This window comes from Mangifera indica, chromosome 6, assembly GCF_011075055.1.
Source record: "Mangifera indica cultivar Alphonso chromosome 6, CATAS_Mindica_2.1, whole genome shotgun sequence".
NCBI lineage: Eukaryota > Viridiplantae > Streptophyta > Magnoliopsida > Sapindales > Anacardiaceae > Mangifera > Mangifera indica.
Genome location: NC_058142.1, coordinates 18440487 through 18460173, shown reverse-complemented (window position 1 = coordinate 18460173; position 19687 = coordinate 18440487). Strand labels below are relative to the sequence as shown.

At 34.5% G+C, this 19687-nt stretch overlaps 2 protein-coding genes and 1 pseudogene across 8 annotated transcripts; 1 reads left to right on the top strand and 2 right to left on the bottom strand.

Annotated features, from left to right (window-relative positions):
* Positions 1-4077: 4077 nt before the first annotated feature.
* On the top strand, positions 4078-7960 carry LOC123219306 (allantoate deiminase 2). Of its 7 annotated transcripts, none has more exons than XM_044641179.1 (13): positions 4078-4251; positions 4333-4406; positions 4545-4648; positions 4723-4807; positions 4898-5014; positions 5484-5593; positions 5672-5777; positions 5891-5977; positions 6051-6293; positions 6374-6499; positions 6579-6740; positions 6823-6907; positions 7259-7464. In XM_044641179.1, exons 1-13 carry the CDS (start codon positions 4143-4145, stop codon positions 7447-7449), a joined length of 1599 nt encoding a protein of 532 aa, XP_044497114.1. In that variant the 5' UTR covers positions 4078-4142; the 3' UTR covers positions 7450-7464. The 7 variants fall into 7 exon arrangements, with proteins under 7 accessions (XP_044497114.1, XP_044497115.1, XP_044497117.1 ...); XM_044641180.1 differs by lacking the exon at positions 7259-7464 and adding an exon at positions 7503-7575 and having other exon boundaries at positions 4079-4251; positions 6823-6941; XM_044641182.1 differs by lacking the exon at positions 7259-7464 and adding an exon at positions 7554-7960 and having other exon boundaries at positions 4080-4251; positions 6823-6941.
* On the bottom strand, positions 7421-8987 carry LOC123219756 (annotated as a pseudogene).
* An 8462-nt stretch (positions 8988-17449) lies between these two features.
* LOC123219308 (myocardial zonula adherens protein-like) lies at positions 17450-18962 on the bottom strand. Its single transcript, XM_044641190.1, has 2 exons — positions 18806-18962; positions 17450-17998 (listed from the first exon to the last, which is right to left on the bottom strand). The coding sequence occupies exons 1-2, from the start codon at positions 18813-18815 to the stop codon at positions 17712-17714; spliced, it is 297 nt and encodes a 98-aa protein (XP_044497125.1). The 5' UTR covers positions 18816-18962; the 3' UTR covers positions 17450-17711.
* Between the last annotated feature and the right edge of the window lie 725 nt (positions 18963-19687).

Here is a 19687-nt window from a genome sequence, read left to right as displayed (position 1 = left end):
GCGTGCATGTTATAAGATAGTTCTATATACACTTAAATCTATTTATTGAAGTATACAATTGAACCTGCTTTGTTAACTCTACACTTGATATTTCACATTTTAAAGAGTTCTTCTATTCTACTTATTATGAGTGAGTGAAAATTGAAATATTGAGATAGCATAATATGAAATTGCTCACAACATACGATTTGATATATTTATGAAACAAATATATAAGTTGAGTTTGGCAGCACGGCAAAAACACGAATAGAAATTGGTGTCGAAATTTAATTTAACCTCTTGAGGCATTAGAAACTATTGCGCGTTTTAGAATTATACAATAAAGATATGATATGATAAGGACATGTGAAGAAGTCAATCAAGAAGCGCAAGCACAAAGCCAAGTAAAATTCTTGCATCTTACATCACCACCAAAAGTTTTCAAACAATAACAATAAGGTCGAAAGACCTATTCCCATCTAAGGTTCGATAACTCACATTCTCAATTTTTCGAAATTTTAAATACCCATTTGTCAATTAACTTTTGTTACATTTTGCTATTAGCTATAAGGATAAAAATGTTATTTCATTAGTAAATTTAAAAAAAATAATAATCTCATTGTCCCCTCAGATTTTGAAACTGACAATTTCATTTCAGTATTAATTTTTTTCAGTTTAAAAAAGTGATTTTTTTTTTCCATCTCTAAAGCTTTTTCTTCCCTTTTTGGCCACCATTTTTGTCTCTGGTGATTCTCTCTTCCCAACCTAAACTTTCGTTGACGCTCCTTCTCCAATGGCCATGACAAAGTTGACGCTCTCTCTCCCTGAATTTAGCCAATTCGTGAGATGAAAGAGAAGATGGATCAGTTGATTCGTCTTTTCCTTCATCTCACAAATCAATTGGAAAGCGTGATGAAAGAGAAGACATGATGAGAAGGAGAGTCAATTTTGGTTTATTCGTTTTTTTTTTTTGTCGATTCAGGAGACAAAGGAGAAAGATGAATCAACCCATTTGTCTTCTCTTTCATCTCACAAATTGAGTAGATTCAAGGAGAGAGAGCATTGACTTTGTGGTTAGAGAGAGAGAATGTCGACAGAGAGTGGTGATGGAGAAGATGGGTTCGACCGAATTTTGATCGTTAGAGAATAGTGGAAAGAAAAAAAAACACCTTAAAGAAAAAATGTGACTTTTTAAAACTTAAATTGAGGAAAAAATATTAGTTTTTAATATGTGGGGGTGGAAAATGGATAAAATTATATGTATAATTTTAATATTACTAATGAAATAATGTTTTTACCTTTATAATTAATAGTAAAAAGTAATAGGAATTTGATTATGGATAGGTATTTTGATTTTTGAAAGGTTGAGGGTGAGAGTTGGGTAGTACATCAAACCTTGGGTGGGAATATTTCTTTTGGCCTAATAAGAACTAGGAATACTTCAACAGTCACTCGGTCATTTACACATCAATCTATTGACACAGTACGAATAAAATACTTTCTGTTTAGAAAGTAAAAAGTAGAACTTTTGATAGCTACCATCCTTCTCCTTCTTGACATGTAAGATTAATTTCCTACTATTATGAGAACATTTTCTATAATGTTTTCAGTTATAGTCATAATCGTCAAATTGAGTTTTATAATTTATATTAAAAATCTAATTTTTTATATTATATATCATATATTTTATCATATTATAAAATATGTCTTTTTAAAAATAATATATTAATAAAAATAATAAAAAATTTTAATTATCGTGTGATTATCTTAAAAAAATCACAAGCATTATATAAAATTTTAAATTTTCTCAAATGTATTTCTATCATGTCAATATATCTCTAAATAAGTGTAATGCGATACACTTTAGACTATTTATTACTTTTTATTTGTTCTATACCATATTACAAAATATTTATTATATATAGTAAGATATGAATAGTTAATGTCACATTTGAAAAACAATTAATTCATACCAAATGATGCGCTCACAATCTTCAACTTTTCATAGACAATAAAATTCTAGTAATAACTTATAAAATTACAACGCAGGTTTAAGGCCACGTTTGAGAAGATAAACTATAAACAAGGATTTTACAAAAGATTAGTGGGGATGATGCAGGTGGAGGATAATGGAATCCACCTAAAAGCCTGAAATTGAGGAGCCCCACACGCTAACTTCGAAAAGCAAAATGCAGAAAAACTAGTTTGCTTCTTCACGAGGCTCACGTAAGGCCCTTTGTCAAATCGCATGGCTCTCCTCTTCTCCCCCGTTACTATCGCATTCCACCGCCCCCACGTCAGCCTTGCTAGATCTTCTTCTAGACTAGGGATGACAACTATGAAGATTAGAGAGGGGACTTCCATTCTTGTTATCGTGGGAATATTAATTTTCATCTGCAGTCTATTTCTGTTATAAAAATAAAAACAATTTTTTATCCTCTCTAAGAAAACTCTCCCCCTTATTCTCTCCTAATCAACGCTAGGAAAAATTTTCTTTCTATGTATGTAAGAAAAAAAAATTTTCTCATTTTTTTTAAACATAATATAAATAAAATTAAGGTTAGAGAGGATCGTTGTCCCTAAAATTAAAATGAAATTGTCATCTCTACTCCAGATACTACATACATTCATGAATCTCCATCGTAATTCTCCTCTCCAACGTCTCATCTTCTTACTAAATTTTGTTGTTGTAAATTTTGCAATTTTCAATCTCTCAGTTAAACTTAAAATTATCTTCGGGTCTTTTCCTAGAATATCATCAATTGACTTTTTTTTATCATTTAATAGATCAAACCTTTAATATTTAATAAAAAATAATAAAAATTTAATTTAATGAATATAAAAACTTTAAAGTTGTTAATTAAATTAGAAATTTCGACCTATTTAATAAAATAAAACAAATTTTTATCCTTTAATAGAATAATAATTATCATCCAATATTTTTCTATTATTGTTATCTCTATTGGAATATTTAATAATAAGTAATCACATTATAATTAAGTTTATAACATTTAACTCTACCAATATTTTAGGTGTGGAATATTGAAATTTTAATTTATGTGATTTTTGTTTAATTCATCCTTGACCAAATATGTAATTCGGCTCTTGCAGATTCCTTCTAAAAGCCACAATTAGGAAACAACAGTCCATATCTAGGGTCGGATTTGAGCCGAATTGAGGTCGAGGTCAAACTCGTGAAAGCTAAGCTCGAACTTGGTTTGAATTTGACTCGACTCATTTTTCGTTGTTAAAATGACGTCGTTTTAATACTTAATGATCAAAATGATGTTATTTTGTATCAAAATTTTTAATTGAAAATTTTAACAAATAGCTTGAGCTTGATCGAGTTCGTATAGGGTTAACTCATTTCAGATTTGTTCTAATTGAGCTCAAACTCAAACAGACTCGGTTCGAGTTTAACCCTATTTATATCCATCAAGACCCTTGCAATTTCTCCAAATTAAATAACAATTTCTTATTATATTAAAACCACTTTCCACAATTTTTAACGATCACAATTAAAGCATAATTATTCACTTATTATATTGATATTACGTTAATACCCATCATATCAAGTACTTTTACACTTCAAAAATCAGTTATATGTGTTACAATAATCTCATAAAAGACACTTCTAACATTCATCATCTCTCAAATATTTTAATACAATTTTTCACTTATTTCATTCAGATAATACAATTATAGTTTTTTATATGATTAATATTATATGTACCTATTTTATATACATAAATAAATATAAACTTATATGTATTATCATATAATTAAGTATTATTTTATTTTTAATTTAAAATTTTTTTACTTTTAAATATATATCTATTTATATACTCAAAATAAATATATATAATTTTATTATTTTGATATTTTTATAGAATGACTTTAAAAATCGTGGAAAGTTCAATTACCATATATACATATGTCTAACCCTAAAATGATCAAATGTTAAAATTGAAGAACGAGATCACGTGAGAGTAACATGGCCACCATGTGTCTTGCCTCTGCTGGCTCCTGGCTGCTGGGACCCCACTTGTGAAGAAACAAAACTTAAACTCAATCTTGTATTTTAACCATGAACATGTTTCTTTCAGTTTCCGTGGCTCCTCTTTAACTTGCGTGATTGTTTTTGCAAGGTTTTTGTTGCAGCCATGGCCTCTATTTGTCACTCAAAATCTCATCATTGTTTCTATTCGATTTGGCTTTGCTCTGTTGCTCTCTCTTTGCTCCCTCCCTTGGCTTCCTCCTACCTGTATTCTGGTAACCATGAACGTTTTCTTTACATGTTTGTATAATACCCGTTTGAGCTGAATGAATATTTCATGTCAATGGAATCTGCAGATGATAAAAGGGATGGCTTGTTTCCAGAAATATTAAGAGACGAGGCTGTGGCTAGGCTGAATGAACTTGGAAAGGTATCGCATTTGTATATTATATAGTTTTCTTTTTTTTTTTATAAATATTAAAATAATTTTGATTTGATCATCTTGACTGATTGTTGTTGGTATTAGAGAATTTGATGGCTTATTTGGAACTAATTGTATTAATAATAGGTGAGTGATGCTGATGGGTATCTTGAGAGGACATTCATGAGCCCGGCTGCAGTGAGGGCTGGGAAGCTTCTTGGCGAATGGATGGAAGATGCTGGTTTGAGAACGTTAGCTTTCGACCTTCCTTTGATCAGATTGTGTTTTGGGGCTGTTGAATGATGTTGGTTTATTTGATTTTCAGGTGGGTGGACCAAATGGGCAATGTTCATGGTCGGACTGAGGGGATGAATATGACTTCTGATGCTCTGCTGATTGGTTCTCATTTGGTGATGATTTTGGCCTTTAAATCTGAACATACTGACAAGATTTGGATTGTATACTTACTGATAGTTTCAGTTTTGTATTTTCTGAAATAGGATACTGTTGTTGATGCTGGAATGTTTGATGGGTCATTAGGCATAATCTCGGCCATATCTGCATTGAAGGTTTTGAATAGCACTGGGATGTTGGGGAAACTTAAGCGTCCTGTTGAGGTCTGTGAAGTTTCTTGTAACATTTTCTTGTATGCTTGTTAAGATTTGCAGAAAGTAGATCATAGAACTCTTGCATTGGCTACACTGATCTCCTATTTTTGCCTCAATAAGAAAAGAAGTAACAGGGAATGGATTGGAAGAATGACTTTTCAAGGAGATTTGTGGTTGTAACAGAGGGATTAGACCAATAGTTTCAAGGAGACCCTTCCGAATACACTTGAGAAAATGTAGCGGTTAGAACCCTGTCTACGGGTTAGTTTAGTCGAACATAGTAGGTAGAAGCTTGATATGACCAATAAGTATATGTAAAGTGATTAAGTGAGTGAGAGTGTGTGCTGCAAAATTAGAGTAATCTCTTCATCATCTGTAATGAAATTCTCTATGCCTACCTGTGGTTTTTCCCATGTTAGGATTTCCATGTAAATAATTGTGTTCCTATGTTGAGTATTTGTGTGTCTAAACTCTGCAGGTGATTGCTTTTAGTGATGAGGAAGGTGTGCGGTTTCAGTCTACTTTCTTAGGGAGTGGTGCTGTAGCTGGCATTTTACCAGTGACAACATTGCAGACATCTGATAAGAGGTTTCTTCCAGTAACTCCCAACTTTATTGATTTAAAACACTGTTGCTATCTGTCTATTTATGCATAATCCTTCTTCAGTGGTGTAACAGTGCAAGATGCTCTGAAGAAGCACTCCATAGACATTGCAGAAGAAAGTTTGTCACTTCTCAAGTATGATCCATCATCAGTCTGGGGTTACATTGAGGTATTTCAGCCCACAGAGCATTGTCTGAAGAACAAAACTTAGCTGATTATTTGGGCACATTTGCTGGAAATTTTGTTGTAACTCATGGACATTATATTAATTCACTGCTGCAGGTTCATATTGAACAAGGGCCTGTACTGGAATATGTCGGTTTCCCTCTCGGAGTAGTTAAAGGCATAGCCGGACAGACAAGATTGAAGGTGTATGAGGTTCTTTTACCACTTATCTCAGAGATTTCATAAAAGATACTTTGTTGCATGGTTGCTTTTTCAGGTTACTGTAAGAGGTTCACAAGGGCATGCTGGAACAGTTCCAATGTCGATGCGGCAGGATCCAATGGCTGCTGCAGCAGAGTTAATTGTAGTGCTCGAAAGCCTTTGCAAGCATCCTAAAGATTATCTGTTTTATGATGGTGATTCTGATGCTACCACCTTGGAATCATTATCTAGTTCTCTTGTTTGTACTGTTGGAGAGATATCAACATGGCCTGGTGCAAGCAATGTCATTCCAGGACAGGCAAGAAACTTTTCTTTCAATGGATTCTGCTGAGAAGTCCTGTTTGTACTGTTTGAACTGACAGAAATCAAAAGCTGCAGGTTACATTCACAGTGGATATACGAGCGATTGATGACAAGGGACGAGGGGATGTCCTTCATGAATTATCTAATCGAATGTATCAAATATGTGAAAGGCGTTCGGTTTCTTGCATCATTGAACGGAAGGTGAGGCATTTTCATCTTATACTGCACTTTTCTTTCAAAAAGCATACCCAGTAACAGTATGTGCTATGGATTGTTTCAGCACAATGCAAATGCAGTGATTTGCAATTCCGAATTAAGTTCACAGCTGAAGTCTGCAGCCCATGCTGCATTAAAGAAAATGACAGGTAAGGCTCAACATGAAGTTCCTGTTCTAATGAGCGGTGCAGGGCATGATGCAATGGCCATGGCTGATTTAACCAAGGTTTGTACTCTAGAGCTGACGTTACATTTTGCAGAAAGTAAAGCTTCCAGAACATATGGCAATCATGCATATTTTTGAACAGGTCGGAATGTTATTTGTTCGTTGTCGTGGAGGAATAAGTCACTCCCCTGCTGAACATGTATTAGATGATGATGTCTGGGCTGCTGGTATGGCTGTTCTAGCATTTCTTGAAACTCATATGTAAAAAGTTCAATGTTCTTTTAACACTAATGTACAGCATTGCAGTTCCTTTTAATAATACAACAGCATGCCTCAATTATACATTTCCATTGCATATCTTGGCATGCTAATGATTAATATTTGATCTTTAACTCGAGTCATGACTGCTCAATTCAAACTTGATTGACTTGAGTTGAAAATCAAACTCAAGCCAGCTCAGTTCGAATTTTGACCTACCAACATCTGCATTACTCTGGTGGTTAGTAGGATTCAATTTTCAAGTGTCTTGCACAAAATCTTGTTTTCTGTTCTTTGATGAGTGGTTGTACGCGTATCAGATTTGACGATTTTTCCCAACTATAAAGGAAGTTTAGATTCAGCTAGTGCTGCACAATGTAAGGTGCTATGGAAAGATGAAAATAATCTACAAAATGACTGCAATACTTGCATCGAAAACACCTGTTTTACAACTACGATAAATAAGAATACATCAAGGCATGCTGAGTCTGTTAATATAAGTTGGCTCTAAGCTATTGTTTCGCAACTGTTTCTCAAAAGCTAACATAAAGTCTCAACATCTAGAGAAAACCTCAATTGCGTGTTTCCTATTGTTAGTATTGCAAATCCTTCTAGAGGCTGAGATGAGAGGACCTACTTTGGAACAGTTGGCTGGGCCAATAGTTGCCGCTGATGAACAACGTGGGACATTCTTGGGTGCATAGAAGGGGCATGTTGTGTACAAGTGTATACGAGGTCCACCACCTTCTGAACGACCGTGGCTTCTGGAATGTTGGAAGAAGAAGAAGAAGATATGCAAGGATCCAAGACGTCCAGGTAGTGATGTGAGAGCACCAAAGGTGTGGCCCATTCGAATGTACTCTGCCAGCCCATTGAATCAACTGCCTGGGCAGGCCTGTACCTGCTCAGGATATCCAGAAGTAGAACTCCAAAGCTGTAAACATCACTTTTTGTTGTAAGCTCATTCCTATAAACAAATTCTGGAGCAAGGTACCCATATGTGCCACCTGCCATTACAGTCCTCTCCTGCATCACTTCCCATGGCACAAACTTTGACAAACCAACTCCCATCAAAAGTGCTCCAAATTCTTCATCAAGCAAACATTACTGGCATGGATTTCCCGGTGCACAACATGCAGCTTAACCTTGTCATGCAATAACCTGTTTCAAGAGAAAAAGAATTAAACAATACAAAAGACTATGCACCAAACAAAACTATGAACTTTTATTCAGTCATGACCAATCTTTTAGCAGTTTAAAAAATAATGAAATTTGCTCTTTATCCTTCATTAAAGATCTTACTAGATAAGTTCACTGCAACACATATGAACTACCCAAGGCATCAGTCATCATCACAATTCTGGTATATGATAATTGTTACCAAAACTTAAGTTTGCATCTAGAAGACATTATAAGAACAATTCCTTGAGCATTATAGGAGGTAGAAGGATTAAGACTTAACGCAATTTCCTTGAGCAAGAGTTGTCGCAATTTTCATTCTCATTGTCCAATCCAAACTTTGTCTGCCCCTTGGTATGTGCTGTAGCCATTGATCTAAGGGGCCATTTACAGTAAACTCATAAACAATGTAGCGATCACCATGATCGTAGCAGCTTCCCCTGACAGCCACCAAATTTGGATGATGAAGCCTTGCAACTCTTCCAATCTCAGAATAGAACTCTTTCCTCCTAAAACTAGACCTTTTTAACCTCTTAACTGCCGCCCTTGATCCATCAAGTAGAATGCCACTATATGTGCTCCCTGTTTTGGCGTCTCCCATAAGGCGATTTCCTTCACTAAAATTCTTTGTAATCAACCTAATTCCTCGCTGGTGAAAACCTTCCAGGATGGAGGAACTAATGCAAAAGTTGCTCTATTTGTTAGTTTGCAAGACTTTCGGCACCTTTTGCTCCACCTGTACACAAGGAGCCAAATCACGGCAGCAAATGCTGTGATACCACCACTAACAACTCCAAGGATGATAGGGTATTCCCTATGGCAGTGCAAGCGGTAACATTTGTTCTCTATGTAAAAGAAATAAAAAGTCATAAAAGAAAGAAAGAATCTGAAAGAGATGATAAAATGATGTCAACAATTGGCTAAATACTGACATCCTAACCAACCAAAACTAATAATATCAACTAAACCAAAATTTATAATTCAAAATGGAAAAATGGAGAGAGAGAGAGAGAGAGAAAATAAGATATTGAGATGAATGCAGTCTGGTAACTGAGGTGTTATCAAAATTGATCATGCAAATAGAGGCATAAGATGCATTGCATCTATCAATCACAAGGGTCATAGATCCATTAGTCACCAATGTACAAAAATCAACTGAAGCATTGACATGGCAAGAAAAATTGGAGCAACTAGAGTAAAAAGATCTACTCAGCTAGCTTGATTCATTCCGTTGTGGTGCATTATCAGAGCAGTTCCAATTCAAACCAGAAGTACTGTTAATGCCTCTTCCTTCAGTCCAGCAGCCGTTGAAAGTTTCACTACATAACTTCTGAGCAGTGTTTAGTTCTTCATATGATGTAAGGGCAGCAAAGTGTCCCCCAAAGTTTTTACATTGGATCTCCAACTGATCCCATGATTGGTTGCCTTCTATGTATCAAAAGCACCTGCTCTTATCTGGACTGATAACCCAACCAGAAGGGCATGGTGCTGTCCAGCACAAAATTGGAAGGGTTAACTTCAAATGGTTGCACATATATGAACAATCGGGAACTAATAAGCCATACATATTTAATAATCACATTATCACCAAACTTATTAAAACGACTATGTGGAACTACACGATACAAGAATATCGGTTACCTTACTCCAACATAGCTTGAAACATTCTTGTTGAGCCTTTACATGTGGTTTAAACTCTTTGGAATTAGTAATTATGTAGCATAATATCAAAAATGAGTTGAACACTACTTGTATTCAGATGGTAAAATTATAATGAGTGTGCTCCATCCTCATGTTATGACAAAATAGAGTAGGAAACCAAACTTCAACATATAAGTGAAGGACATATGAATAGTAATGAGGTCAAGGAGGGTCATCTAACCTTCTTTGTATTTAAAACATTTGAGTTATACCCCTTAAATATGAAAAATAAATATTCTAATATCTTTTTAGGCTTGAAAAGTTATTAATTTAATATATTAAAAAAATCAAAACAATCCCCAAAATATAACAATGACTTTTTAGATTTTATTATTTCTCATTGACCCTTATATTTTTACATTTATATAATTTGACCACTCTATATTATATTTTTCGGTTTGTCATTACTTATGAAAATTTTGTTATTAAATGCGAAAAAAATTCCAATGTGCCAAAATGATATGAGGAGACGTCTTGTAGAAAAACATAATGATAGGTCATACTACGCCCTTAAATCCTTTACTAGATTGTATACTCTTTCTTTTTGATAGATTAAAAGTATCTCTACATCATCTAGAAACTCTAAGAACAACCCATGAGAGAACTAGACTATATACTCTTGTCTTTTGATTGATTAAAAGTATCTTTACATCACTTAGAATTGTTCACTTTGGACACAAAATCTATCGTAATTTTGTTTTTGAGTTTTACAACCTAAACACGTTTAATAATTTAGGAGAACATAAATTATTTAAGGGAAATTTTAAAAAATGGCCAAAATGCCCTCCCATTAAGCAAAAATACCCAAAATCACTATTTCCAAGCCAAAATGCCCAAAATCACTGTTCCAAAAAAAAAATGCCTATGACTTTTTTTAATACCAAAAATACCCTTCCCCTCATATTTATATAACTCTCCCACTTACTATAGGGTTTTGATGTAATTTTAGATAAATATGAGGGGTTTTTGGATATTTTACATTATAAAGGCATTTTGATATTTATTTATTTATTTCAAACTTTTTCTAAAATATCAAAATTACCCTTCCCTTCATTTATATAACTCCCCTCACTCATTATGGGGGTTAAAATAATTTTAGATAAATATGAGGGGTTTTTGGATATTTTACATTGTAAAGACATTTTCATATTTATTTATTTATTTCAAACTTTTTCTAAAATGTCAAAATTACCCTTCCCCTCATCTATATAAACCCTCATCACTCATTTTATTTACACACACTTCTCATATCACTCAAACACTCACTCTTACTTTCATTTTTTTTCAACATCAATTAGTAGAGATTCGTTCGGACGGAAGAAGTTCGTATTTTTGTGTTCGACTTGAAAAAACACTATTCATCAAAAAAAGGTATTTATGTCTATCTTAGTCTAAAACTTAATTTCATTTGTTAAGTTTAGTTTTTATGCCATAATATGGGGGTTAAATGTAATGCTTCACAAGTATAGGGGGTTAAATGTAATTTAGGATAAATATGGGGGGTTTTTAGATATTTGACATTATAAAGGTATTTTGATATTTATTTATTTAATTACTTTTTCTAAAATGTCAAAATTACCCTTCCTCTCATCTATATAAACCCTCCTCACTCCCTTTATTTACACACACTTCTCATATCACTCAAACACTCACTCTCACTTTCGTTTTTATTCAACATCAATTAGTAGGGATTCGTTCGGACGGAAGAAGTTCGTATTTCTATATTCGATTCGAAAAAATACTATTCATCAAAAAAAGGTATTTATGTCAATCTTAGTCTAAAACTTAATTTCATTTGTTAAATTTAGTTTTTATGCCATAATATGGGGTTTAAATGCAATGCTTCACAAGTATAGGGGGTTAAATGTAATTTAAGATAAATATGGGGGGTTTTTAGATATTTGACATTATAAAGGCATTTTGATATTTATTTATTTATTTAATTACTTTTTCTAAAATGTCAAATGAAATGTTATTAAAACTAGGGCACATTTTCATATTAAACATGGTAGGCGCATTATAATTGAAATTATAGGTTTTTTCGAGTTTCACTCCTTTAGGATATATCAATTCACATTTTCCAGATTTTTGCAGAATTTTTCGATTGTTGTCATACTAGGGTATTTCAACTTTTAGATTCCGAATTTCAGTGCCGTTTTTTCGAATTTCATCCCTTTAGGATATATCGATTCGTTTTTTTAAGATTTCTGAAGAATTTTTTGATTGATGTTATTCTAGGGTATTTCAACTTTTAGAATTCAAATTTCAATTCTGTTTTTTTGAATTTCACCGTTTTAGGATATATCAACTTGTATTTTTCAGATTTTCGAAGAATTGTTCGATTATTACCATTCTAGGGTATTTCAACTTTTAGAATTTGAATTTCAATTCTGTTTTTTTGAATTTTATCGTTTTAAGATATATCCACTAGTATTTTCCAGATTTCTGAAGAAATTTTTTATTATTGACATTTTAAAGCATTTCAAAGTATAAAATTTGAATATCTATTTCAAAGTATAGATATTATAAAAACGTTTTAAATGGAACGTTACAAACAGATAGATGCATTTTGAGGGGTAAAATAACATACGAAAGTGTTATATAAATTGTTATATAAATTGTCAAATAATTATAGGGGGATAAATAAATTATTAGAAAAATATTAGGAGTTTTTCTTAATTATTAATAATTGTACGACTGTTTTTCATAGTTATTATTGATTTTTTTATTATAAATGAATAATTATCTTCAAAAACTGGTCATTGCAGGATTCATAATTAAAATGGATGGTTATGCATCAGTTCGTTATCAGGGAGAATGGATTCAAGGTCGCAACAACACAATGAAATATGTTGGAGGAGCCAAACAATTGATTAAAATCCTTTATGGAACAACATTCGAGGGATTTATTGAGCTTTTGACGGAGTCTTGCAGTATTGATCCAATGAAAAACTACATTCAAGTATCAATGAAGCCAAGAAAAATTGAGCTTGACGGCCCCATCCAGATCCAAAATGATGAAGATGTCCAGGGATCTTCTTGATATGTCCCAGTACTTTCAGGAATGTATTCATGTATTTGTTACATGTACCCCAATTGAAGGGCAGGAGGATGAAAATGAAGATGAAGATGAAGATAAAAACGAAAGTAGTTGGGTCAAAAAAGAATATGATTTGGAAAAGTTGATTGATTTCAGTAATGACCCGTTGTATATTGCAAACTCATGGGCTCATGGAGAAAAAGATATAGTTCCCTATTGGGGTGACTTTGATGGAAATGATATGCCCGACATTCCTTCAGAAGATGTAGAGCCTGAGTATATGGCATCAGTTACCGAGGGTATGGATAGTTTACAGCTTGAAGATCCTATTTCAGGTGGTGGAAATTATTCTGGGCCATTTTTTGACAATGTCCCCACTGATCCATTTAGGTGGCTTCTTGATTTTCCTCCACAGCCATCAGCATCATCAGGTAGTTCCAGATCGATCCGAGAGGAGCATGGTGTCAAGATAGGGGATATTTTTCATAATAAAGTCAAATTGAAAGACGCTGTGAAGCAATTCGCCTTACTGAAATGATTTCAATTTGATGTCAAAAAGTCTGACAAGAAACGGTGGGAAATTAAGTGCACGATCGAAAATTGTAAGTGGTATATACATGCAACCAAGTCCACTGTTGGTGATGTGTGGGGTATCAACTCTATGAATCCTACCCACACATGTTTAGTTGATCAAATCTTGCCACATCACAGACAAGCTGGCGCCCGAGCTTTAGGTCAATTAATGAGATCAAAGTTTGTGATGATTGATCGAATTTATCGGCCTAAAGAAATAATTGTAGACATCGCCGACCGATATAAAATTGATATTTCCTACTCACAGGCTTGGCGGGCAAGAAATTGAGCTATCAATTCATTGAGGGGTTCACCGGAGGAATCTTTTATGCTGTTACCAGATTATTGTTACAATTTACAACGTACTAATCTGGGCACCGTTACTGCTATTGAAACAGATGATGAGCATCAATTTACAAATTTTTTCATGGTGTTAGGATGTTCCGTTCGTGCGTTTAGTCAATATCTTTGCCTCGTTATTTGCATTGACGCTGCTTTCCTTAAAGGTCGATATCTGGGACATTTATTTATTGCGGTGGCTCTTGATGGTAATAATCAAATATACCCTATTGGTTTCGGTGTCGGCAAAAAAGAAGATCACGACACGTGGTGTTGGTTTCTTATGAGAATTAAAGAATGCATCCCTGACCTCTCTGAGCTTGCAATAATCTCCGATCGACATCATGCTATCTACTCGACAATGGCTGAAGTCTTTCCAGATGTCCACCATGGATGCTGTTGTCATCACCTTCTGTGTAACATGCGGGCAAAGTATAAACGGGACTCAAAGGTATATTGTAAACAAGTAATTAAACTTATAATAGTTTATCATTTTCAAACATTTTGCTTACAATGAGTTTTCATATTTTTTACCATCTTACAGGTCGCGGGTGCATATTGGAAAGCCGCTAAATCATACACAGAGTCTGAATTTGGTTCGATGATGCAATCCATTGACTCAATGAACCCCCAAACTGGAGCTTATCTACGGGATGTCGGCTTTCACCGTTAGAGTAGAGTGTACTTTCCAGGATATCGATACAACATCATGACCACAAATATTGCTGAGTCATTTAATGCCCTTGTCAGACACGCTCGGGGCCTACCTATAACCATGCTTTTGGAGTTTATTCATGGTACCATGCAACGATGGTTTTATGAGAGGAGAACCCATGCAAGTAAGTATCAAATTGATCTTAATTAAAAGTTGTCTCATATACTTTTTTCCACTTTGTTAATCATATTACCAAATGTATTCTTAATATTTTTTTCGAATTACAGGTGAATGTCATAACTTCCTCACCCCTTGGGCAGAAGAGAAGATCAGCAATCGCCTTTCAAAGTCTGCAAGTCTGGAGGTTCGACCGATTACACCTACTCGGTATCAGGTTGTTGGATTTGGTGGATTCATGGGTATTGTGGACTTTGGTGACATCTCTTGCACGTGTAGAAAGTTTTAGCTTTCACGTATTCCGTGCAAGCATGCCATTGTCGTTGGTGAAATTCAATATATCATAAAATGGTGAAATTCAAAAAAATGAAACTGAAATTCGAATTCTATACGTTGAAATACCTTAAAGTGACGATACTCGGAAAATAGTTCGGAAATCTTGAAAATACGAATCGATATATCCTAAAATGGTGAAATTCAGAAAAACGGAACTGAAATTCGAATTATATACGTTGAAATACCTTAAAGTGACGATACTCGGAAAATTGTTCGGAGATCTTGAAAATACGAATCGATATACCCTAAAATGGTGAAATTTGAAAAAACAGAACTGAAATTCGAATTCTATACGTTGAAATACCTTAAAGTGACAATACTCAGAAAATCGTTCGAAGATCTTGAAAATACGAATCGATATATCCTAAAATGGTGAAATTCGAAAAAACGGAACTGAAATTCGAATTCTATACGTTGAAATACCTTAAAGTGACGATACTCGAAAAATCGTTTGGAAATCTTGAAAATACGAATCGATATATCCTAAAATAGTGAAATTCAGAAAAAACAGAACTGAAATTCGAATTATATACGTTGAAATACCTTAAAGTGACGATACTCGGAAAATCGTTCGGAGATCTTGAAAATACGAATCGATATACCCTAAAATGGTGAAATTCGAAAAAAAGGAACTGAAATTCGAATTCTATACGTTGAAATACCTTAAAGTGACGATACTCGGAAAATCGTTCGGAAATCTTGAAAATACGAATCGATATATCCTAAAATGGTGAAATTCGGAAAAACGTAACTGAAATTCGAATTCTATACGTTGAAATACCTATGAATGTCGCCAACCGAAAAATCATTTGAAAAATTAAAAAAAAACAAATCGATATATCTTATAAACGAAAAAATCAAAATATCAAGTTGAAATTACGTCGTTACATCGTAAGTTGTGTCAAAAAGCACCGAAATTCAAAAACTCGAATTTAAAATTTTAAAAATACATATACAAAACCCTAAAACAGCAAAAACGGATATAAAATTTGAAAACAACACGATCAGAAACCGTAAATAAGAAAAATCTCAATTTAACCCCTCATGAAAATTCTTTAATTAAAAAGATCCACTGTTATATGACAAATTTCCAAAAAAACCGCTGTGTCGTAATGAATCTCATCCGGCTCCCTAACATTTTAAAAAACCCACTTTACCCCCCAACTAAGCATGCAAAATACGCTGCCGTGGGAAAATTCGTCTTGCCGTGGGAAACGCCGTTCCCACGGCAAGACTGCCGATCCATTTGGCAGCCAATTTCGACCAAATTTTGGTCGTTTTGACCTCCGATTTTCACATACATCTAAGCTAGACATTGATTAACATAAAACCCCTCAATCAATTCAACCAAAACAACCAAAAATCGAAACATTTTAAGCATTGTTCAAACCGTAAACCCTAAAATTTCAAACCCAAAATTCTCAATCAAATCTCAATTATATCAGCAATAACTTGATCCAAACAAGATGACGGGAGATATACTAACCTTCTTTGCCATTTTCGGTTGCCGGAAAGCAAGAAAATCGACGGAAATGACCTTCGCCGTGGGATTGACGTGGGAGGGGGAAAGCTTTTGGAATTTTCGTGGAAATGCACAGTGAAAACGCAATTTGCTGTGGGAAATTTTGCTGTGCTTATAAGGGGGCAGTTTCGTAATTTTGCTTTTCCCACGACAACGTGCGAAATTTCATAAAAACCCAACGTGGGCTAAGGATTTCCCCGACACCCCAATGTTTTAAAAAAGCCAGTTTACCCCCCCCAAAACCCATTGTCCATGCAGTTGCCATGGGATAAATCGTCTTGCCGTGGGAAACGCTGTTCCCACAGCAAGACTGCCGATCCATTCGGCAGCCATTTTCGGCCAAATTTTGATCGTTTCGACCTCCGATTTTCACATAAATCAAATCTACACATTGTATAACATAAACCCCTCAATCAATTCAACGAAAACAACCAAAAATCGAAACATTTTAAGCATTGTTCAAACTGTAAACCCTAAAATTTCAAACCCAAAATTCTCAATCAAATCTCAATAATATCAGCAATAACTTGATCCAAAAAGGATTACGGGAGATATACTAACCTTATTTGTCATTGTCGGTTGCCGGAAAGCAAGAAAATCGGCCGAAATGACGTTCGCCATGGGATTGCCGTGGGAGATGGGGTTTTTTTTGAATTGTACAGTGAAAATTTGCTGTGTTTATATATGGGGGCAGTTTCGTCATTTCACAAAACCTGGGCATTTTTGCTTAAACCTAGATTTTTTGGGCAATTTCGCTTAGACCCCTTTAATTTTGCCTATTTTTAATAATTTCCCATTATTTAACTAGTATTCACATTCCTTCCCAAGCGTGTGGGACATTGCAAGCAGGATCATTTCAACTAGTGTCTTTGTGTTGTCAATTAACACTCAGAGGCAAACATCTTCTGCAAGCTAAACAGAAAATTCCAAAATTACATATTATGTTGTGAAAAGTATTCTCTAATGTCATCCATACAATGAATCAACCATAAACAAAAAGAAAACCTTCAATTATAGAACAGATTTTGACAGAACATTCATAATTCATCCTAAAATTTGTATCTTTAAGATCTTCAGTCTTAGAAGACACAGATTCTCCACCACTAGACTGATTTGGCAATCTAAGAAACCGAAATGAAGCTTCAAAATACAACCTTAAATACTAACAAATGCGAACCCTCCAGTTTCGATTTAAAAAAAGCAATGATATTACAGTATCAGAAGCCACAAGCTGGAGCATAATATAAGCAGTCAACAGCAGAACAAACCGCACCGAGTCGCCCTCTCTTTGAGCTGCTTAATTTCACCATCTTGTCGAGCCACCCTCTGATTGAGCTGCTTATTTTCACCATCTTGTCCAGCCACCCTCTGATTGAGCTGCTTAATTTCACTGTCTCGCAGAGCCACCCTCTCCTTCAGCAGCTTAATTTCTTCGTTTTGCAGCTTAATTTCTTCATCTCGCAGAGTCACCGTATCTCTAACCAGCTCATTTTCCTTATCCATGGCTGTTATGCTTGCCTTACTCATTTTACGCGAATCTGTAGATTAAGAATAAAAAACACTAGATTAAACACCAAGTAATATTCATTTTAAACACAGAAACTAACACAAAGTTTCAAGTAATTGTTCAGACAAGATCAAAAAGCTGTTATTGAGTATCTCCTATCCTAAAAGGCTGGCTCAAGGACTTTCCCTCACAAATCGGGGCATTATTCTAACACGCCTCACAATCAATCAATTGTCCATAGGCGTAACAACCATTAGCTTGACATTCACGTTAATTAGTAACTTCTGACACTCAAACACTTCCCCTAAAACTAGCTCAAAGACTTTCCCTCACACATCGAGCTTTAACTAATTATGTAAAGGCGCATAGAGTTATTGGTTGGACCTTCCCGTCTACTGGTTACTTCCAACCCTTAAGGACTTTCCCAAAACTTAGCTCAATGACTTCCATTCAACACATGGGCTATCAATTCGAAAATCATCACAACCAGCCATTCAAACGCATAGCAAATTACCAATTGGACTTTCATGTCAATCTTTACTTCGAAGACTTTTGTTAAGAGTTGTTGTAACTTGACTATAATAATAGAATTAAGAGTAATTAGGTCTATCTCATCTAAAAAGTTAACTCAAAGAGTGAAACTTTCCGCCATACTCTAAACACCTAACCCATATTCCAACTGTTTGTGACAGCCCAACACAATGAATCCATCTATGATATTAAAGGTATGAGATAAAACAGAAATCTATGCTCAAAAACAACCCATTGTAAGCCTTAAAGTTGAGCAATTATATCAAGGAAAACAGTAGTGAGAAAAGGCATATGATAGATTACTAACTTGTATTCATCGCTGCAAGCGGATCTGTTTGATCTTGAGCCTTGAATTCTGGCAGTCCGGCTACCTCCTTAGGCTGATGAGAATCCTTGTAACATTTGCTTATCAAATACTAATCGGAAGCCTATATATACAAAGACGTGTCTTGGGGGCCTAGATATTTTATAATAAAATTTGGGGTGAATCACATTTTCCCATCCAAAGTTTGGTCTAAAAACTTTTTTTTTTTTATAATTTCTGAATGTATAAATCACAAATTCTCTTCTAAATCTTAACTAACAACTAAGTAATTTAAACATCCCAAAAAATAAAAATAACTTTTTACTTATCTTGTCTTAAAGTTTTAAATATATTAGTTTAACTCGTTCGGAAGTTTATTATTGAGTCATTGTAATTTTGGAAACCTTATTGTAACTCTAAACAACCATAGCCCATCAACTATTTCTTGGTCCTTGCAAATGATGCATATCAATGGCCACACATGGAGACTTCACTAACGGTAGAAAGATCTTGTCCACATCCATTGAAACTAACAAAATAGTTGGAGTAGGTCATTGGCAAGCACAAAGATTCGGTCTAATGCAATTTGCAGGTGAATAAGAGCTACAAGATTGGGTCGTCGAAAGCAAATGAGTTAATGGATTGGGATACTGAAATCTAAGAACATGGCAAGAGAGAAGGGAGAGAGGGTTGTGAAGGTCAATTAGGCATACGATAGAGAGAAAGGTGATGACAAATGCAAGGAGGGAGGCTTGCAACTTTGAGAATGTGTCAGTGTTGGGTGGTTACTAAGGTAAAAGTGGTAGAACTTACTAAGGTAAGAATCGCAGAAACGCGATAACAATAGGTATGGTAATGCATAAAAGAGGGTACTAATAAAATTTT

Bases quoted from the DNA above. Each gene is read 5' to 3' on its own strand.
- LOC123219306 (XM_044641179.1), top strand. From the start codon at position 4,143: ATGGCCTCTATTTGTCACTCAAAATCTCATCATTGTTTCTATTCGATT. The intron at 4,252-4,332 runs GTAACCATGAAC...TGGAATCTGCAG, and splicing joins TTCCTCCTACCTGTATTCTG to ATGATAAAAGGGATGGCTTG. The intron at 5,978-6,050 runs GTGTATGAGGTT...TTGCTTTTTCAG, and splicing joins CCGGACAGACAAGATTGAAG to GTTACTGTAAGAGGTTCACA.